General features: G+C 57.8%; 1 protein-coding gene across 1 annotated transcript; it reads left to right on the plus strand.

Annotated features, from left to right (window-relative positions):
* The first annotated feature begins 454 nt into the window (after positions 1-454).
* Positions 455-17,688, plus strand: TWNK (twinkle mtDNA helicase). The gene is made up of 5 exons (XM_074999271.1): positions 455-1,700; positions 2,907-3,147; positions 4,108-4,215; positions 12,788-12,929; positions 15,743-17,688. The coding sequence occupies exons 1-5, from the start codon at positions 455-457 to the stop codon at positions 15,998-16,000; spliced, it is 1,995 nt and encodes a 664-aa protein (XP_074855372.1). The 3' UTR covers positions 16,001-17,688.
* Positions 17,689-19,198: the final 1,510 nt, after the last annotated feature.

Consider the following 19,198-nt stretch of genomic DNA (forward strand, 5'->3'; position numbering starts at 1 on the left):
GGGGGGCAGTGAGGTGGGTGGGGGCGGGGGGCTCTGAAGGGGGTTGCGGGGGGGAGTGAGGAGGGTGGGGGCGGGGGGCTCTGACGGGGGTTGTGGGGGGGAGTGAGGAGGGTGGGGGCGGGGGGCTCTGAAGGGGGTTGCGGGGGGGCTGTGAAGAGGGTGGGGGTGGGGGGCTCTGAAGGGGGTCGTGGGGGGCTGTGAGGTGGGTGGGGGTGGGGGTGGGGGGCTCTGAAGGGGGTCGTGGGGGGCTGTGAGGTGGGTGGGGGCGGGGGGCTCTGAAGGGGGTCGTGGGGGGCTGTGAGGTGGGTGGGGGCGGGGGGCTCTGAAGGGGGTCGCGGGGGGGAATGAGGAGGGTGGGGGCGGGGGGCTCTGAAGGGGGTTGCACGGGGTAGTGAGGAGGGTGGGGGCAGGGGGCTCTGAAGGGGGCCACCGGGGGGCTGGTGGAGGCCAGACGATGGGGGTGCCCCCCTGCAGATCTGCCCTGCGCCTGCTGCCTGCTCTCGCTTCCTGGGCGAGGGGCAGGGAGGCCCCGCTGAGCTCGGCAGCCCTGACTGGCCCCTCGCGGCGGCACTACAAGAAGGAGACGCTCCCAGCCTCCGAGGGTCCTATCCCACCCGTGACCATCACTGAGATCCGCCAGTACCTGCGAGCCCGAGGCATCCCCTTCCACGAGGGCTACAGCTGCCTGCACGTGCCCAGCCTCTTCCTGGAGCGGCCACGGGATCAGCTGCAGCCCCCCGCCAGCAGCACCCCCTACAGCCTATTCATCGACAAGACCACGGGCAGTTTTGTGTGCACGGCCACCCTGGTCGAGGGCACCTGGCAGGACTTCCAGGCTAGTGTGGAGCTGAAGCACAAGGGTGTCTCCAGTGCCGGCCTCGAGCAGCTCGATGGGGTGGACCAGGCGGGGGAGGATGCCCGCCACATCTGGGACCGGGCCCTACCGCTCTGGGAATTGCTGGATGAGGAGGAGACTCGGATGGCGAAGGCCATGTTCGGCATCTCCAAGGTGTCTGATGCCACCTTGAAACGCTTTGGAGTGCGCTACCTAAGGACTGCCCGCAGCCTGGTCTTCCCCTGGTTCAGCCCCCGCGGCACTGGCCTGAAGGGCCTGAAGCTGCTGGGTGCTGAGTGCCATGGGGACACAGTACTTTACGTGGAGAACACTCTGCCCAGGCCGAGCGCCTATCACAACCTCTTCGGGCTGCCCCTGATCGGCCGCAGAGACACAGAGGTGGTGTTGACAGGCCGGGAGCTGGACACCATGGCACTGTACCAGGCTACTGGCTTGCCTAGCTTGTCTCTACCCCGGGGGGCTACCTGCCTTCCCCCAGCCCTCCTTCCCTATCTAGAGCAGTTCAAGCGCATCACGCTGTGGCTGGGCGAAGACCTCCGCTCCTGGGAGGCCGCCAAACTCTTTGCTCGGAAGCTGAACCCGAAGCGCTGCTCCCTGGTGCGGCCGGGCAACCAGCAGCCCCAGCCCCTGGAGGCTTTCACCCAGGGCATGAACCTCTCCAGGATCCTCCGCTCCGCCCTGCCTGCTGGGCACAAGTCCATCATCTCCTTCCGCCAGCTGCGGGACGAGGTGTTTGGGGAGCTGTCCAACGTGGAGCAGGTGGCGGGGGTCAAGTGGGCCCGCTTCCCTGAGCTGAACAAACTCCTCAAGGGTCACCGGAAAGGGGAGCTCACTGTCTTCACAGGTGATTGGCTAGTGGCATGAGGAGGGGGTTGGGAGAGTGGGACTCCTGGCAGCTTTGGCCTCTGTGTGTATTGGCAGGTGGGGGAGAGGTGTTGCCACACCTGCAAAGGAGTCCTTGTCACTCCTCTTGTCGTTGGTCATGCTCCAGTAGCTGGCACTCAGTCAAGGTGGCTGCTGCAGGCTTGTGGGGTCCTGCTTAGTCCTCTCTTGCCATCTGGAATTGCTCTCCCAGGCTGGTAACATTCTGCATTGTAACCACTGACTGCCATGTTACAAGAGCCAGTGCACCAGACGCTGAAGAAGTAAAGGGCCCCTTTCTGTAATGCTGGCCTCAGAAATAAAATTCCCCTGGCTCTAAGATACCTGCGGAAGTTTCTCAAGGACTCCTGGACATAACTGATCCCGTAGAAGTGGCTCTAAGGAAACTCGGCCCAGTTTCCAGGCTACTTTAAGTGACGTGTAAATGGTGCATCTGGCCCGCCTGTTGCTCTCTGCGTGGTCAGGAGAGGTCGCATGCTAGTCCCACATTGCTGTTCTCTGCTGGACCAACCCTCGTGTGAGGGTCTACAGCTGCACAACAGGGCTCAGGATCTGGCCCTTCGGCTTTAGAGACAAAAAAGACCCGTTGGGTCTCATTGAGTCCTTGACCAGAGCAGAGCTGGGCTTCCCAGCGCTCCCAGTAAGAGGTTCTCAACCAAGGAGTCCAGGGCCCCTGTGATGGGGGTCAGGGGTTTCCAAGCTCTGCACCCCGCCCGCAGGCAGGAGTGACTCTTACTCAGGAGGTAGAACAGGAAGTGTATTAGCCGACAGAGGCCCAGCATCTTACAGAAGAGTCAGTGCAGCAATCAGAGGTGTAGCTTCCCCCTTACCCAGGCTGGCTCTCTTCCAACTCTCTTTTCCCAGCTTCTAACTGCCGCCTCCGATTCAAATCCAGCTCGGCTCCTCCCTGCTGTTTGTTCAGGTCAGAGGTGTTACCTGCCAGCTTAGGTTACAGCCTCAAAGGGTATCCTTAGCCACTGTGAGCTGCTCTGCCTGTCACAGACACATCCAGCCTGAGTCTCACATGCACTCCCCCCACTCCATCACAGCCCCTCTCTAGTAATACCAGCTTTCTGGTATTCCGCCCCTGCCACGGCATTCTCTGCTTGGCACGGCCGGGGAGCCCCTCTGCTGTGGCCCAGCTGTAACGCTGTTGTTGTTGAAACAGGCCCGACGGGCAGCGGGAAGACGACCTTCATCAGCGAGTACACCCTGGACCTCTGCATGCAGGGGGTGAACACACTGTGGGGAAGCTTCGAGATTAACAACGTGCGCCTGGCCAAGATCATGCTGACCCAGTTTGCAGAGAAGCGGCTGGAGGAGCAGCTGGACCAGTTTGATGAGTGGGCAGACAAGTTCGAGGACCTGCCGCTCTACTTCATGACCTTCCACGGGCACCAGAACATCAAGTAACGTGTCTGCCAGCAGCCCCCCCTCTCGCACGCCCCCCCCGACCTTTGCACCAGTGTCACTACACCCGCAGCACTGATCTGCCCTGGGAGCGCAGGGGTGGGGGGCTCAGGGGCTCCCCCAGGGTTGCCCGAGCGCGGCCAGTAGAACTACTCGGCAGTTCTTGGTTCTGAGTCTTGTGCCCTGCCTGCTGGAGCACGTCTGAGACAAAGCTCCAGAGCAGTGGTGGGCAACCTGCCACCCCAGGGCCACCTGCAGCCCACGTGCCGAGGCTGGCTGGCTCCTTCCTGCACGTGCCTCTCTGGCACTTGAGCCCTGCACTTCCTAAGCCTCCCCACTCCCTCCCAGCCCTTTCAGAGTGGCACGAAGCACCTGGTTCGCCCTCTGCCCTTGTTCATCGCCCTCCCTCCCAGAGCTGGAACACCACGAATCAGCTGTTCACAGCGCTCCGGAGCCGGGCCACAGCGCAAACCAGTGCTGGGAGGGAAGGGGAGGAGCAGGTAAGTGTGGGGCTCTGGTGTGTGAGAGGCAGAGGGGGTGCATGGGGGGGGGGGCTGTGGGGCTGCAGGGGGAATCCCAGTGGGCTGCGAGCTGCTGCAGCTCACTCACTGTTCCTCGTTGCCCCTCCCTGCTCTAGAGGGTCTGTGCTGCTGTGCCAGGCCGTCTCTGGGGCTCTTAGATGGGCCAGGTGGAGTCAGCAGAGCTGTTGGGCACCTGATGCCAAGTGTGTGCCCGGGGCTCAAAACAGGTCCAAGACCCTGGCACCAAGCGCTGGCTGTGGTGGGACGCTGGAGAAACCCCCCATTCCAGGGCTGAGAGTGCATCTCCAGAGCCCCGGCCCGGTGTTTCAACCACAAGCCCTCCTTCCTCTCGCCAGCCTCAGGGCCCAGCTTCTCTGGTGCCCCTTTGGCCTGGGCTGATGCGTGGGACTGAGGCAGCCTCTTCTCCTTCCCCCGCAGGACCGTGGTCGACACCATGCGGCACGCAGTGTACATGTACGACATCAGCCACGTGGTCATTGACAACCTCCAGTTCATGATGGGGCAGGAGCAGCTGTCTGTGGACAGGTAACCCCATTCCCTTCTACGTGGCACGTCCCCACCTCTGCCTCCACTCCAGCATAACCACCGAGCCTCGCTTCCGTAGGTCCCAGCTCACTCTTTCTTCTTACCTCACCCCGCGCATCTCCTCTGTGCCTGTCAGGCAGAGGAGGCACGTGGGGGGAGCCGGGGGGCTACAGGCGGGACCCCAGTGGGCTGCTGCAGCTCTCACTGTTCCTGATTGCCCCTCCGGCTCTAGGGTTGTAAAATCTGTTAGGGATGTAAAATGCTGTTTAGTTAGTTAATGGTTAAACATCAAGTTTGACCAGTTCACCGATTAAAAGAGGAGGGGCCTCCCTCCTCCGCTGATACAGACAGGCTGCAGCTCCCCACCCCACCGGATGCCCCAGGCTGCTTAACTGCAAGCAGTAAGCTTCATCCGTTAGGGGTGAGGCTAACCAGTTAACCATGAACATCCATAATGCCGGTATAATATATATAGGGAATCTGGTTTTATTACCGTCCGTGTTGTGGCGGCATCTAGGCGTTCCGAGGGATAGACCAGCGCTAGGTGTGTTGCAAAACCAGAACAAAGACAGCACCTGCCCCAGAGAGCTGCCAATCCAAGTAACGTGTTTTTCAGTATCAGTTGTTACGATATCTTTGACGAGACGTGTCCCGTGGTCTCTGTTGGCAGAGTGAGCCCCGGAGTTCACGCTGGGTTCGGGGCTTAGTGTTTTTGATGCAAAGAGTTTCCTCGGCTGGGTGTTTGATGTGACCAGAAGCTCAGGGCGGAAGGTGTGAAGAGAGCTTCCGGTGTGTTTGTACGAGTTGACGCCACGGTGCGGTGTTATATGAGTTGTGGTATTCAAAAATGCAGTGGATGAAAAATGATTCGTCAGTGGGGAGCTGGTTAAATGACTGTATTTAATGGTGACAAGTATCAGAGAGGTCGCTGTATTAGTCTGTATCTTTGAGAACAACTAGAAGTCCTGTGGCACCTTATAGACTAACAGATATTCTGGAGCATAAGCTTTCATGGGCAAAGACCCGCTTCATCAGATGCATGAGTGCGGGGGGAGTGTTCAGAGGAGTATTTAAAGAGTGGGGTCCCAGGTACAGGGAGGGCCAGAGCTGACAAGGTCTATTCAGTCAGGGTGGAAAAGGCTCATTATCAGTAGTATGTATGAAGAGAGGAAAAATCAGGTCAGGGGCAGTGGGGGATATGGCCCATTGTCAGTCCAATATGGAGATCTTAACACCCAGGGCAGAGAAGGAGCTTTTGAATAGCTCCTGACTGAATAGACCTTGTCAGCTCTGGCCCTCCTTTTTACTGGGACCCCACTCTTTAAATACCCCTCTGAAACCACCCCCGCACTCAGGCATCTGGCGAAGTGGGTCTTTGCCCATGAAAGCTCATGCTCCAAAATCTCTGTAAGTCTATAAGGTGCCACAGGACTTCTTGTTGTATTTAATGGGACGATCTTGTGCTTGCGCAGCCCGGGCAGGATCTCAAAGAGCTTTGCGGTTGTCGCAAGTTGAGCTGTAGGCTGTGCCGAGGGGTCACTTCGGCCTCCGTGGGGCGGAAGGGGAGCACAAACACCAGGTAGCGTTTTGGTGCTGGAAGGACACTTACAGGCTGACGCTGCAGTGGGATAGGGAGGCAGAATGCCTGTTTGGCCTGGAGCCCAGGGCTGAGGGTCCTTCTGATACACCAGAGATGAGCACCTTGGTTCCCGTGTAGCCGCTTTTCTTTTTAAAGAGGCAGAGCTTGTGGGTTGCTGCAGCCAGCTGCAATCAAGACCCTGTTCCACTGGCCACCAATGCGCCCTCTAACTTCTTCCATCCGCGTACAGAATAAATTTTGTTTTGGGCGCTGAGGCTTGGGTGGGCGTGCACCACCAACAGGCAGACACAGACACTGCCAGCTGTGGGAACTCTGATAAACCCCTGGGCAGCAACCAAATCTGTCCCGGGCAGCCGCCCCCACACTCAGCTTACAGGGAACACAGCTGGGCCACATAAGAATGCAGCCAGAGAAGGTCTTTGCTCCGAAGAAAGTCTAAAAATAGACTGACTTGTTCTAGCTCCATCACTGGAGATATTTAAGAAGAGGTTAGATAGATGGCTTTCAGGGATGTTCTAGAAAGTGCTTGGTCCTGCCATGAGGGCAGGGGGCTGGACTCGATGGCCTCTTGAGGTCCCTTCCAGTCCTACTCTTCTATGATTGTGTGATTCTAGCTCAGGAGGCAGCAACCTTTCCAAGGCGGAGTGCTGAAATTTGACCTTTTGAGTGCCAACGATACTTCTTAAAGTCACTGAGGCAGCATCTACACTTGCAGTCCTCATTCGAGAGAGGCGTGCAAATGAAGGAAATCGAAAATGCAAATGAGGTGTAGATTTCCATATCTGGCACCTCATTTGTATATTCTTTCGAAAGAAGAAAAACGGTATAGACACGGCTGTTTCGAATGTAAACCCATCTTCAAAGGAGCTGCGTCTACATGGCTTTTCTTCTTTTGAAAGAATATGCAAATAAGGTGCCAGATATGCAAATCTGCACCTCATTTGCATTTTGACTTCCCTCATTTGCACGCCTCTTTCGAAAGAGGCATGCAAGTGTAGATGCGGCTTGACAGTCCTACTTACAACAGCTTCATTCATAAATAAATTAAGGTGCGGAGCTTTACCAGTTAGCTGGTGATTGGCAGCATTAGCCAGTCTTTGGTTAATCCACTGGCTTTGAGCGAGCTCCCAGCTGCCTGGGGAGGGCAGGGCAGGACTGAGCCCCCATCTTGGGTGCCGGTGAACATCTTGGCACTCCCGCCGGGGGTTGCCTGACTCCTGCCCTAGGTGAGATCAGGAAGGGTGCCCTAGTGCAGAGGGCACAGGCTGGGACTTGGGTATTGTGAGCTCAATTCCCCACTCTGCCATCAGTTTCCTGGGGACCCTTGGGAAAGTGACACTCTGTGCCTCAGTTTCCCATCCGTGGGGTGATAGGTCTGCCCTGTCTCCCCGGGCATTGGCTGCATCGGGGAGTCTGAGGTGTTTGGGTGCTGCTGCATGGGGAGCCAGTCCCTAGCGAGGGGGATTGTCACCAGGCAATGAAAGAGGGAGAGAGAGAATCTGGTCAGGTGGGGGCCATTTTACTTCCTAACAGTGTTGTAAGTTCCCCTCTCTCCTCAGAGCTGCAGAGGGGCGTTCTTCAGCTCTGCCTCCCCCCAGCACCCCAATGCTGGGAGCCAGAGCTGAAGAACGCTCCTCTGTCGCTGGACAGCCACTGACTGGGGGATTCTACTCCCTGGCCACCCAGGGCAGGGGTGTTTGTAGGGACAGGGCAATGCTTCGAGAAGCACGCTCAACTTAATTACGGGCAAACAGAGGCAAGACAGTAAAGACTGACCGTGCTTGGCTATGGGTGATGTTCCTTGACCGAGGTCCCAATGCAACTAGGCCATTCCAGTATTTTGGGTATCAATAAGACCCAGTGCTAGACTTGGTCTGATAATGACTAATTTTGGGTGTGAGCAGGGCTGGGTTCATTAGCACCAGGAGAAGATTTCCCATCAGGCTGTGCTGCTCTGCTTTCCATATTCCATGGTTGAGTGCGGTGCCTGCTTTGGAAAAGCTGGTCTCCATTCCGGATGCTAATGGACTTGTCTGCTCTGTCTTTAATGCAGATGAGGCTGGGGGGGTATGTCCTTAATCCAGTCACCCTTGTTGGTGGGATTTAGACGTGTCCACCTCTGCCCCTTCCAGTGCTTTGTCTTTGATCCAAGCAGAAACCTGGGGTAAAGGGATTTGTTTTCTGTAAGCATCACTGCCGACAAGTGGTCGTACTTTGGTTCCCCAAAAACACAAAGCTGATCGGTAACGTCGGTTAAGTCCAATAAACTTCAGTTGGCTCTCGCTGAGCTGCAGGACATAATAAAAGTGAGCAAACGATACACATCACCTTCTGAGCGAGCTCCTGAATTTCAGTTTTTATTTGGCCGCTGGTGCTAGGAATATTGGAATATTGCAGAGCCAGGAAAGAGCGTGTTTCTGAGGATCTTGTAACTGGAGCTATTAGCATCTGGAAACCAAAGCCTGCAAGCGGATTATTAGAAAAGCAACACCTAATCTGGAAACCCCTCCTCTGAGAACACATGAAAGTTGTCTCTCGAATGACCATGCAACTGCGCGCGTGTTAATGTACTATGTCCAGAGACTCTGGTTCTTAACAGCGGGAGATGGACTCAGCTTCAAATTAGATCTCTTCTTAGGCCGCAGCTACTTAGGAAGGGGCCAGGAAACGGCAACACAACTGTTCCATGCACGGAGTTACATGGTGCAGCAAAAAAAAAGCCATGCGTTCCTGCGCCTGCTTCGCTGACATTTGCAGCCACTTGCTCAGCCCCAGAACATGGCCTGCGTGCAGTCTGCTAGTACTGGCGGCACCAGATGCCATTGTTCTGGTCCCAGCCCGTTGTCTTTGGCGGAAGAAGTGTTGGATTTGGGTAGTTAGGCCTGTCTCCAAACCAGTGCCTGGTAAAGAGCCCAATATGCGTGCAAGGAAAGAGCGTGACCAAGCGTAAACAAAACGAAACGTGCGTCCGTGCTACGAGCCTCGGACGAACCAGGCACACTCAGACCCGCCCTCCTGTACCTTCTTTGCGCCATAAAGGAGGCAGTGGCACAGCCTGGCAGAGCGTGTAGCGGGACCAGAGTTGCCAGATCGGCGGGGTGGCCGTGTCGTTTCTAACCAGTGGCAGGAATGGGAAAGTACTTCAGTCCCTTTGCCGGTCCGGCGTTCCCCCGGAGCTGCACATGGCACGGTAGCGAGCCAGCGGGAGCTTCTCCGTTCCTGCCTGCCGCCCCCCGGTCAGCATCGCGGGAGACGCAGCGTAAAGCCGTATACCCAGCTGAGTGGTGTCCACCACCAACTTTCAGCCTCACCCCAGAAGCCCCCCGCACGGCAGTTTTATCCGACAGGGCTTGCGTCATTAGCGGCTCAGCTTAAAATGTTGCAAAGCCCTCCTTATTTTCACCCAGCAGCAGCGTTCCCTGTGAGCTGAGCTGAGCGCTTGTGCAGTCGCCCAGGAGAGATTCAGGTGCTTCCCCGCTGATTAACAGAGCGCCCCCAGCCTCCCACACTGGGCAGCGTACGTTTCTGTTTGTGGTGCGCATCTGTACCTGCCACAGTGCACAGCGCAAAATTTATTCTGCCCATGGATGGAAAAAATTAGAATGACCCTGCCCAGAAGAGGCACATAGCTGCCTTTCACCTCTCTGCTTCAAATGGACCTTGTGCCTCTTGAGCATTCATGCCTTGTACGGGTTGAACGTCTCTCATCCAGCACCCTCGGGACCTGATCGGTGCCAGACAAGAGAATTTGCCAGACCACAGGAAGTCTGTCTAGGAATGACAACAGCAGAAAAGGATCTGGGGATTATAGTGGCCCACAAGCGAAAGATGAGTCAACAGTGTGATGCTGTTGCAGAAAAAAGCAAACATGATTCTGGGAGGCATTAACAGGTGTGTTGTGAACAAGACACGAGAAGTCATTCTCCCGCTCTACTCTGTGCTCGTTAGGCCTCAGCTGGAGTATTGTGTCCAGTTCTGGGCACTGCAGATCAAGAAAGATGTGGAGAAATTAGAGAGGGTCCAGAAAAGAGCGACAAGAATGATTAAAGGTCTGGAGAATGTGACCTATGAAGAAAGGCTGAAAGAATTGGGCTTGTTCAGTTTGGAAAAGAGAAGATTGAGGGGGGACATGACAGCGGTTTTCAGGTATCTAAAAGGGTGTCATGAGGAGGAGGGAGAAAACTTGTTCTTTTTGGCCTCTGAGGATAGAACAAGAGGCAACGGGCTTAACCTGCAGCAAGGGAGGTTTAGGTTGGACATTAGGAAAAAGTTCCTAACTGTCAGGGTGGTCAAACAGTGGAATAAATTGCCTAGGGAGGTTGTGGAATCTCCATCGCTGGAGATATTTAAGAACAGGTTAGGTAAGTGTCTAGACCAGGGGTGTCCAAGCTTTTGGCTTGCCTGGGCCGCATTGAGTGAAGAGGAATTGTCTTGGGCCGCATATAAAATATATAATATAGTTAATGTACGTAAATCACATAATAATGTTAAAAGTTTACAATCTTGTGGGGCCGCATTACTAGCTGTCCAGGGCCGCATGCAGCCCGCGGGCCGCAGGTTGGACACGCCTGGTCTAGACAGTACTTGGTCCTGCCATGAGGGCAGGGGCTGGACATGATGACCCCTCGAGGTCCCTTCCAGTCTGAGTGTTCCCTGATTCTCTGAATGTCGTCTAGCACATTACCACCGCTGCCCCTGCTCACTGGGCTGTGAGGAGACCGTTAGGGGTAAACTGCAGCTAAAGAACAGCACAGAACACCGAACACCAGGACTGGCGGCTGGAAACAAACTTTGTGGGATCTCGGGAAACTTGGCCACGCCCCTGGTAAGTGGTTGTCTGGCTAACTAAAATCTTGCCGGATTATGGATGGTGCCAGACGAGAGAGGTTCAGACTGTACCACCTCTCAAACGCAGCCTCTGGTCTGTGGAGTTCTGCTATGTCCTACTTTTGCAAATGTGCCTGCAGGGTCTCCAGATACGTTGGCTGCAGAGAGCTTTCCCAGGGCTTGTGCGTCTGTCTCAAGACATCTTCGCCCGGCAGGGATAACTGTGGGTGGGACGTGGACATCAGCTGTCAGTAGTCCCCCCCGTGGTTCTCAGCCTGCCACGTGTCTGTGCTAATGAATCAAGCTAAGGGCTTTGGAACAGTCGACATGGGCTCAAGGGCAGAGCCTGCCTGCCAAGCTGCGACTCAGGATCTGGGCTGTGCTTTTGCCATCCCGAGAAGGTCATTTATATCAAGGTTGCAGACTGATAGTGAGCAGCCGACAGACTTCCTGGGGAGGGCGCTGGGCGGGGTAACAGTACCGTTCTCAACATCTGTGGTTCATAGGGCTTTCTCTGGTCGGCTCCTTGGTGATTTCCTTATGGCCTATGACTCCTGCAACTGACTGATGTAGGAAATTGGAATTTCAAGACCAGGGTTCTCTGTAAAATTGCCACCACGATTCCCAACCTCAGCTGGCTCCCGGCAGGAGCTCGTTTTGAAGCCAGAGCAGGGCTGCATCTGCGATTTTGCTGTCCTCTCTGCTTTCCTCACTGAGCCCAAAACGGGATGTAACAAAATCAGGTGGCTCCTGCCTTCTCCGCAGTTAAGCACCCGCTCGTTTCAGGGCCAGGCACAGCCTCCTTCATCTTGAAAGTAGGACAAAGAGGAGTTGTGTGTAGAGGGCACTTAACAAAAAACGCAACACTTGTGAAACAGACAGACGGGAGACCGGCTCGGATTACAGACACCGGTGTCTTTGTTGAGAGCCTGCGTCCGTTTCGGTGCCACCCGACTGATGCTGTCTGCCCTGAACGGAAGAAGAACGCAGTGCGATCAATGAGCTCTCTGGATTGGACAGCTTGCCCCTTCTGTTTATCAGCTGTTGCCTCCCTTATTCTGTGCAATCCTTGTTCACCGGCTTCACGCACGTCCCCTCTGCTTGATTCTAGGCACATAAACGAGAGCTGAGGAAAATGAGGTGTCTCCGCTAAGGGTTATGTGCAGTTCTGGCTTTTACCTGCAACTGTGACTGATTAAACCACTGCCTCATCTGACCCCTGTTCCCAAACTAAATCATCACCATCGCTTGTGTGTTAATCCCACCCGGATTGCAGAGCACGGTGGGCGATGAAACCAGGGGCTTTTGCATTGCAGGAAATTAGCTCCTGAGTGGCGATTCTCACTGGTTGCCAGTATGAAGCTCTGTGGATGGCTGGATGTTAGAGTGGAACGCCAGGGTGCAACGGTGTTCTAACCACGCTGCTGCCTTTTCACCCGTCGGCTTCAGAAACGGAAAAGGGGTGAGGGCAGACAGCGAGAGAGGTCTGTACGTGCACCGATGGGTGTGTGCCCAGCCCGTTTGATTTGCGGCTTTGAGGGGCTGGCTACCGGAAGTCAGCTTGGTGACGGTCATTTTCAAAAGCAGCAGGTTCCTATTGTTTTAGAAGTTGCACCATATTGGTTTCTGTTTATGTCGTGGTCTCTTTGTCGGAATGGGACTCTGACAACCAGGATTCCTAGGTTCTAGTTCAGCCTCTGCCTGCCTGTGTGAATGCTGGCAAGGTCACTGGTCTCTCTCTCTCTCTCTGCCTCTATTATGTCATCTGTGAAGTGGGGATAATGATCCTCTTAACCTCTCTGCTCCCAGGGAGTTGCAGGTGTGCAGTGTGTCTGAGCGCCTCATAAACACTAGCGTATTCTCACAGCCCCCGGTGGGGTTGTTAGCCCATTTCACAGATGGGAACTGAGGCATCACCAAACTAAGGGACATGACCGAGGCCACCCAGTCTGTGGCAGAGCAGGGATTCAAATCCATCACTTCCACCTCCCCAGTTAGCACCCCCACCATTTTCCCCATTACTCACCCTGTCCGTCTATTTGCAAGAGGCCAGTTCTCTGCCCGTTGTAAGCACTTCCCAAAGCTTCCCAGCTCTGTCGTGAGCGCTCTCTTCCTTATCACTCCGTCGCCATCTTGCTGTTCCAGGCTTGCCGTCCAAGACTACATCGTGGGCGCCTTCCGGAAGTTTGCCACGGACAACAGTTGCCACTTGACCCTGGTCATCCACCCTCGGAAGGAGGACGAAGAGCGAGAGCTTCAGACGGCCTCCATATTTGGGTCTGCCAAGGTGAGCGGCTCTCGGGAACAGCCCAAGCTGGGATTGGCTCAGGGCTGTGTCAGACGCCGGCCACCAGTCAGCTGGCAAATGGAGCAGTTGAGCGGTGCCTTTCTGGAAAGGGCGTGGCCCACGTGGCCTCTCTGCCCCCGAATGCAGTGCACTCCTGCGTGGAGTCCTGCTGGGGCTGGCTGTCGTGGCCCTTGTGTGTGATAAGAGCTGGCCTCAGCCCACAGAGGAGCCGGTGGCTTGTAAACTGGGAGTAAACCTGCGTTACGTTGGTTTGGGTTTGGCCCCGTCCCTTATCTGGACCCCACTTCTCTGGCTCAGGCCCCCGCGCGTGCAACCCGCAGTGGGCTTGTTCCGCAGTCCTGGTGCCACCACTCTGCCCTGCCAGGCCCCAGCGAGTGGGGAGCTCTCTGCGGGGGGTGAAATCGGCGTTAGCGGCAGGAAGTCCGCCTCGGGCGTGCTGTGGGGGTGGAGGGACCTGCAGGCGCTGCAGTGACGGAGCCCAGGGCCTGAGACGGGAACACAGGCTGGGGACTCGAGGGTGGAGCCTCTCTTGCGCTGATGCTAAACTGGTATTGGTCGTTGCTCCCTGAGCACCGGAGCCAAATTAACCCTGCTGTCGACAGGAACGTTCTCCCAGCCCCTTGGCTCCCCCCGCCCGGCTGGGTGGGTTAACCACACTGGTGCAAATCCCCCTTCGGGCCCTATGGTAAGTGTCCCCGCTCAGAATCTACATGGGCACAGCTACAGCACCAGAGCTGGGCCTGAGTCGGGCCCATAGTGTGTGTGGATGGGGGGGTCCCTCCCTGAGCCCGCGCTGGGCTCTCCAGGTCAGCACTTCTCAACCTCTTTTATAAAGTGCCCCTTTAAAAAAAAACTACAAGTTAAAATATCTATAAAAGGACCTCCGGGACCCACAGTTTCCAGAGACACATTTTTTGTACCAGTGCAACACATTTGTGGCAGGGTTCTCAACCTTTCCAGATGACTGTCCCCCTTTCAGTAAGCTAGGGGAGGAGGCAGATATGTTGGAGGGTAGAACTAGGATCCAGAGTGACCTGGGTAAATTGGAGGATTGGGCCAAAAGAAATCTGATGTGGTTCAACAAGGAGAAGTGCAGAGTCCTGCACGTAGGACGGAAGAATCCCAAGCCTTGTTACAGGCTGGGGACCAACTGGCTGAGCAGCAGTGCAGAGGAAAGGGACCTAGGGGTTCTGGTGGATGAAAGGCTGGATATGAGTAAACAGTGGGCGCTTGTAGCCAAGAAGGCTAACAGCATATTAGGGTGCATTAGGGGGAGCATTTCGAGCAGATCTGGAGAAGTGGTTGTTCCCCTTCTATTCAGCACTGGTGAGGCCACATCTGGAATATTGTGTCCAGTTTTGGGCCCCCCAGTATAGAAAGGATGTGGATTTGCTGGAGCAGGTTCAGCGAAGGGCAACAAAAATGATTAAGGGGCTGTAGCACAAGACCTATGAGGCTAGGTGGAGGGATTTGGGCTTGTTTAGTTTACAGAAGAGAAGACTGAGGGGTGATTTGATAGCAGCCTTCAACTCCCTGCAGGGGAGCTCTAAAGAGAACAGAGAGAGGCTGTTCTCAGTGGTGACAGACGGCAGAACAAGGAGCAATGGTCTGAAGCTAAAGAAGGAGAGGAGTAGGTTGGATGTTAGGAAAAACTACTTCCCCAGGCGGGTGGTGAAACACTGAGATGTGTTGCCTAGGGAGGTGGTGGATTCTCCATCCTTCGAGGTTTTTAAGTCTCAGCTTGACAAGGTCCTGGCTGGGATGACTTAGTTGGGGTTGATCCTGCTTGAAGCAGGGAGCTGGACTAGATGACCTCCTGAGGTCCCTTCCCGCCCCAGGATTCTGTGCTTCAGGATTTGTCCTTCATACCCCACGTTTAAGCGACGTGCTTACCCAGTCACACACGCACTGACCGGCAAACTACTGGGTTCCCATTTTGCCAGACAATTCTCAAGTACACACTTGGACAATAACTATCACACCCACATCCCCATGGGACTTGCGCCTGGTTTTCACTTGTGAGAAACCTGAGCCCAGGCAGTGGGGCTGAAGCGTGTAACAGCTTCCTGGGCCCCCCGTGGCATGGAGCTGGGGCCATTGCTCTGCTTGCCGGCCCTGGACGTGAGACTCCCCTAACCCATCCTGTGATCCACACCCCGCCCAGGCAGTCTCTGAAGGGCAGCTGAGGACGCGGAGGCCAGGCCCGACGCGGAACGGGGCGCTGGGGCTGCAACAGGCTTGTACGGCTCTGCCAAGTGGATTTGTCCTCATGAGGGTTTGCATGGACAGGCCTGGAAGCCTGGTGCCGCCCATCCTCGTCGGCCTTTGCCAGCTGCTTCCTGATGTGCCCATTGCGCTTGCGGGAGCCGGGCTGTCATCTCCCTCTCGAGGGCCCAGGCTGCTTTTCTCCCCTCCTGGCTGGTGAGGTTGGGGAGGTGGTGCCCAGGGCAAGGGCTGGGAGCATTCAGCACAGAGCCAGCTGGGAGGCAGGGCACGAACCTGGTCATCAGACTCCGACACGAGCGTGAGCCACTCACTGTTTGGTCCTTGCCAGTCCCAGCGTGTTTCCCCACACAACAGGGGCCACCGTCCAATTAACGAGTCACGTCCCGCCTGCCTTCCCTGGTGGTTTTAATGGGCTGGGGAATTCTTCGCTTCCTGTGCCCGGTGACACTGGGAGGTGGTAGCTGTGGGTCCCACCCCAGAGGTGGCTGCATTTCCACAGGGCTGTGGGAACGCATGCAAGCCCACTTCCCTCCCCACATGGTCGTCTCCTTGTTTTCTCACCCCAGGCCAGCCAGGAGGCCGACAACGTGCTGATCCTCCAGGACAAGAAGCTGGTGACCGGCCCGGGGAAGCGGTACCTGCAGGTGTCCAAGAACCGCTTTGACGGGGACGTTGGGGTCTTCCCCCTGGAGTTCAGCAAAGTCTCCCTCACTTTCTCCACCCCAGCCAAGGGCAAGGCCAGGCTGAAGAAGGTGAAAGATGACAACACGCCACCGCCCAAGAAGGCTCCGACGGGCGGCAGTGGGTCCTCCAAGAAGTCGTGACCCAGCCCGTGCTCTGGGCTGCTCAGGCTCGGTCCCTTCGCCGGGGTGCTCCCCGGGCAGCGGTTGCATCCTGCGTCCCTTCCGCCCAGCGCTGGGGCAGAGGCGATCGGAGACCCTCACGGCGAAGGGGCGTTCCCTGTGCCGCTGCCTGGCTGGCCAGGCCTGGGTTTGCGGCAGGCTCCGTGCTCCTCGCTGCGTTCGGGGAGAAGGAATCGCTCACCTACCTCTGTGTTACGATCAAGCAATAAGCTACAGCTTCGAGCCTGCTGGGGGACGCCCCCGCCCCGGCTGGCGCACAGGGGAGTCCTGTGTGTCCTGTCCCTGGGGAGCCATGCGTCCAGCTGTCGGGGCCCGGCTTTGTGGACCCTTGGCGCTGGATGTCCTGCTGCCCTCGCTGCGGTGTTCCCGTGTGGGTAAATTCGGATCCCAGACCCAGGCACCAGGCAGGCCCCAGGTGTGCTCACAAGCGCCACGGGCCCAGCAGCGGGATTCCACTGTGCTGAGATGTGCAGCCCCCGGCGAGTGGCTCCTTCCCCTCCGCAGAGTTGGGCTCGTAGCCAGGGCGGGTCCCGAGCCGGGCTGGCTCTGCCGGGTTTCTGCACGTCGTCCTGCCTGCAGGTCTGGGCTGTGTCATAAAACGGCTGGTGAACCTTCCTCCCGACTCGGCACCCAGAGGCTGGGGTCTGCAGGGGCAGCAGCACAAGGAGGCAGCGTCCCAGGGCCGGGCTAATGGGCTGTGGGTCAGGAGTCGGGGCACCGGCAGAGCTGTTGAGGTCCCAGGGACTGGATTAGCAGGGGCTGCAGGCTGGGGTCAAGGGGCCCAGGGCCAGGCTAGTAGGGGGGCTGTGGGTTGGGAGCCGGGGGCACCAGTGGGCTGTAGGTGAGGTGTGAAGCCAGAGCCGCATGGGTTGGCAGGTACCCAGCTCCAGCTGCCCCCCACTTCCCGAGCCCAGGGAGAGCACCGTGCCCACTGAGTTGGGCTGGTGGAGAGCCGTGGAAATGATGCTGCCCAGGACCCATTTCCCCCTCCCCGCAGGACACATGGAGCTGCCGGTACCGTGCTCCTGGGGGCGATGACCGGCAGTGCAGACACGAAATCCCTGCAGGGCTGGTCAGGAGGCCTCCGCTGCCGCCTGCCTCTGAGCTCCTGAGGCCTGGCCCTGGCTATGGGAATCTGGTTTGAGTCACTCCCCACTGCGGGGCAGGACTGGCCCCTGTGAGAGCACGTGCAGTAAAATCCCAGCTGGTTGGGGCAGCCCCTGCCCTGCTGCCATCGTGCGGCAGTGACCTCTGCTCCCACGGCCTCTGGGTCCCCTCCCACGCTGCCCCAGAAGGGCTGCATTTCCCTGACTGGCTAACAATGCTGCTTGTGTCTGGGCCGGGGCTCCAGGTGGAGCAGTGGGAAGGGAATGGAGGCGTGGAGAAGGCGGAAGCAAAACGAATTTGGCTTGGGTAGCTGTCTGCCTCGGTGGGGCCAGGCTGGCTGGTTCACGGCCCTCTCCCTGAACGGCCGTCCACAGTCGCCCGTGTGCAGAGGAGAGCAAAGACCCGGGGCCGTGGTTTGCACGCAATGTCGGACGCTGCTCGGGGAGGGAAAGTGATTGACTCAGCAATAATTTTGTACACTGGGGCGCGAAAAAGAAGCGTCGGTATTTTGTGTCCCGCCCAGGGGTTGATTAAAAGCGGGACTTTTCACGCTGCTCTGGTCTGGGTTTGCCCAGCAGGGGTCAGGCTGTTAGGCTCTTACCTCCGCTCTCCTTCCCGAAGGAAACCCAGGCGGAAGTTGGGTTCCCAAAGCTCCCGCGCTCCCGGACAGTCGCTCTGGGTAGTGCTCGCTGCCCTGATTTGACACCGAGCTTGGAGCCCGGGGTTTCGGCGTGGGGTTTCATCACAGCGGTGGTCCTTGGAAGTTCACCCCGACTCTGAGATCCGCCGGGCGGGACACCACGTCCCCGGAACGGCTGCCACCCAGTGAGAGTCACGGGGCTGGAGAGGGAGACCCCAGAGCTTCCCGGCACGGCGCGGCTGGAAGGGTGGCAGCCAGCGCAATCTGCGGTGCGCCCTGTTCGATGGCTGACCCTGAAGGGGCAGCCTGCAGGGCGAGCCCAAGCCGGCTGCCGACCGAGAGGAGCCTTCCAGCCCTGCAGACTCTGCTGCCGAGGTGCATTGCGTGCTGGACCCCAGGGGGAAGTACCAGCCGCGGGGGAGTCTGAGATCTGTCCAGCCCTGGAGCCAGGGCAGTTGGGGATGGGTAGGGCTGATGGAATTCCCTGGAGCCTCTGGCACCCTGTCCCATGCGCAGCGTTCCCAGCAAGCTGAGCACAGGGCCAGCGGCCGCCTGAGAGGTTCAAATGCTGCCCAGCTGATGAGCCGGGTGCCCCGTGCTGGCTGCGCGTCTTCAGCTGGTGCACATCCGCACAGGCCTCTGCACGTAAAACTCATTCCACCGGTTAGAGTGAGCTCTGCTGGCACAGCCTGTGCCCCTGGCCGCAGGAGGGGGAGAGACGGACTCCGCTGTCCACCTGCGCTTGGCCGTGTCCTTCGACCAAGGGGGGAGCTCTGCCCCCCAGGGTGGGGTGATAAGCATCCTCGTCCTTCAGAGGGACTCTCCTGTTCCACGTGGGGCGGCCGCCATCTTCCACGGGTGAAAGGGCTCTGATTTGCACCGCTGGCCAGGTCAAGGGGCTGGGGAGCTGCTGGGGCTGGGACAGGAAGCAGGGCAGGGGCCTGGCACAGATGGGGGGACGTGGGCCCAAGGGGGCATCTGGCAGCTGGTCTCTCCAGGAGTTGCTGAGATTCACCAGCTGGCTCCCAGACTTCCCAGGCGGGGATCACCAGGCCTGGCCAGTCCCATGCCCCCGGACTTGTACGGTCCCATTGCCAGTGGTGCCTGGTGCTCCGCAGCTCGGACTCGGTGTGGCATTTGCCCCAGGCCACCCTCTTGGCTCATGTTCCCTGGCCCTGCCCCACAGCTCTCCTGGGACAACCCCTTGGTTCCCCCTTGCCCTGCCCTTCCCCTCCCCCACCATGACTGTTGTGGAGTCCCCCCCCGCTCGCTGCCTCTTCCCACCCACTCTGCGGCACTCCAGGGGCGGGTGATGCCCCCCCCCGGTGGGCAGGGCTGCCGGAGGAGCTTGGGTTTCAGAGGGGGCCCCAGGCCCAGGGAGCGCACACCCTGCTCCCGGCTGGGGAGGGAAG

This window comes from Carettochelys insculpta, chromosome 7 (genome assembly GCF_033958435.1).
Source record: "Carettochelys insculpta isolate YL-2023 chromosome 7, ASM3395843v1, whole genome shotgun sequence".
Classification (NCBI taxonomy): Eukaryota; Metazoa; Chordata; order Testudines; family Carettochelyidae; genus Carettochelys; species Carettochelys insculpta.

Excerpts from the sequence above, each read along its gene's own strand:
- TWNK (XM_074999271.1), top strand. The coding sequence starts at position 455 with ATGGGGGTGCCCCCCTGCAGATCTGCCCTGCGCCTGCTGCCTGCTCTC. Across the intron at positions 1,701-2,906 it reads GGAGCTCACTGTCTTCACAG|GCCCGACGGGCAGCGGGAAG; the intron begins GTGATTGGCTAG and ends TTGTTGAAACAG. Across the intron at positions 12,930-15,742 it reads CCATATTTGGGTCTGCCAAG|GCCAGCCAGGAGGCCGACAA; the intron begins GTGAGCGGCTCT and ends TTCTCACCCCAG.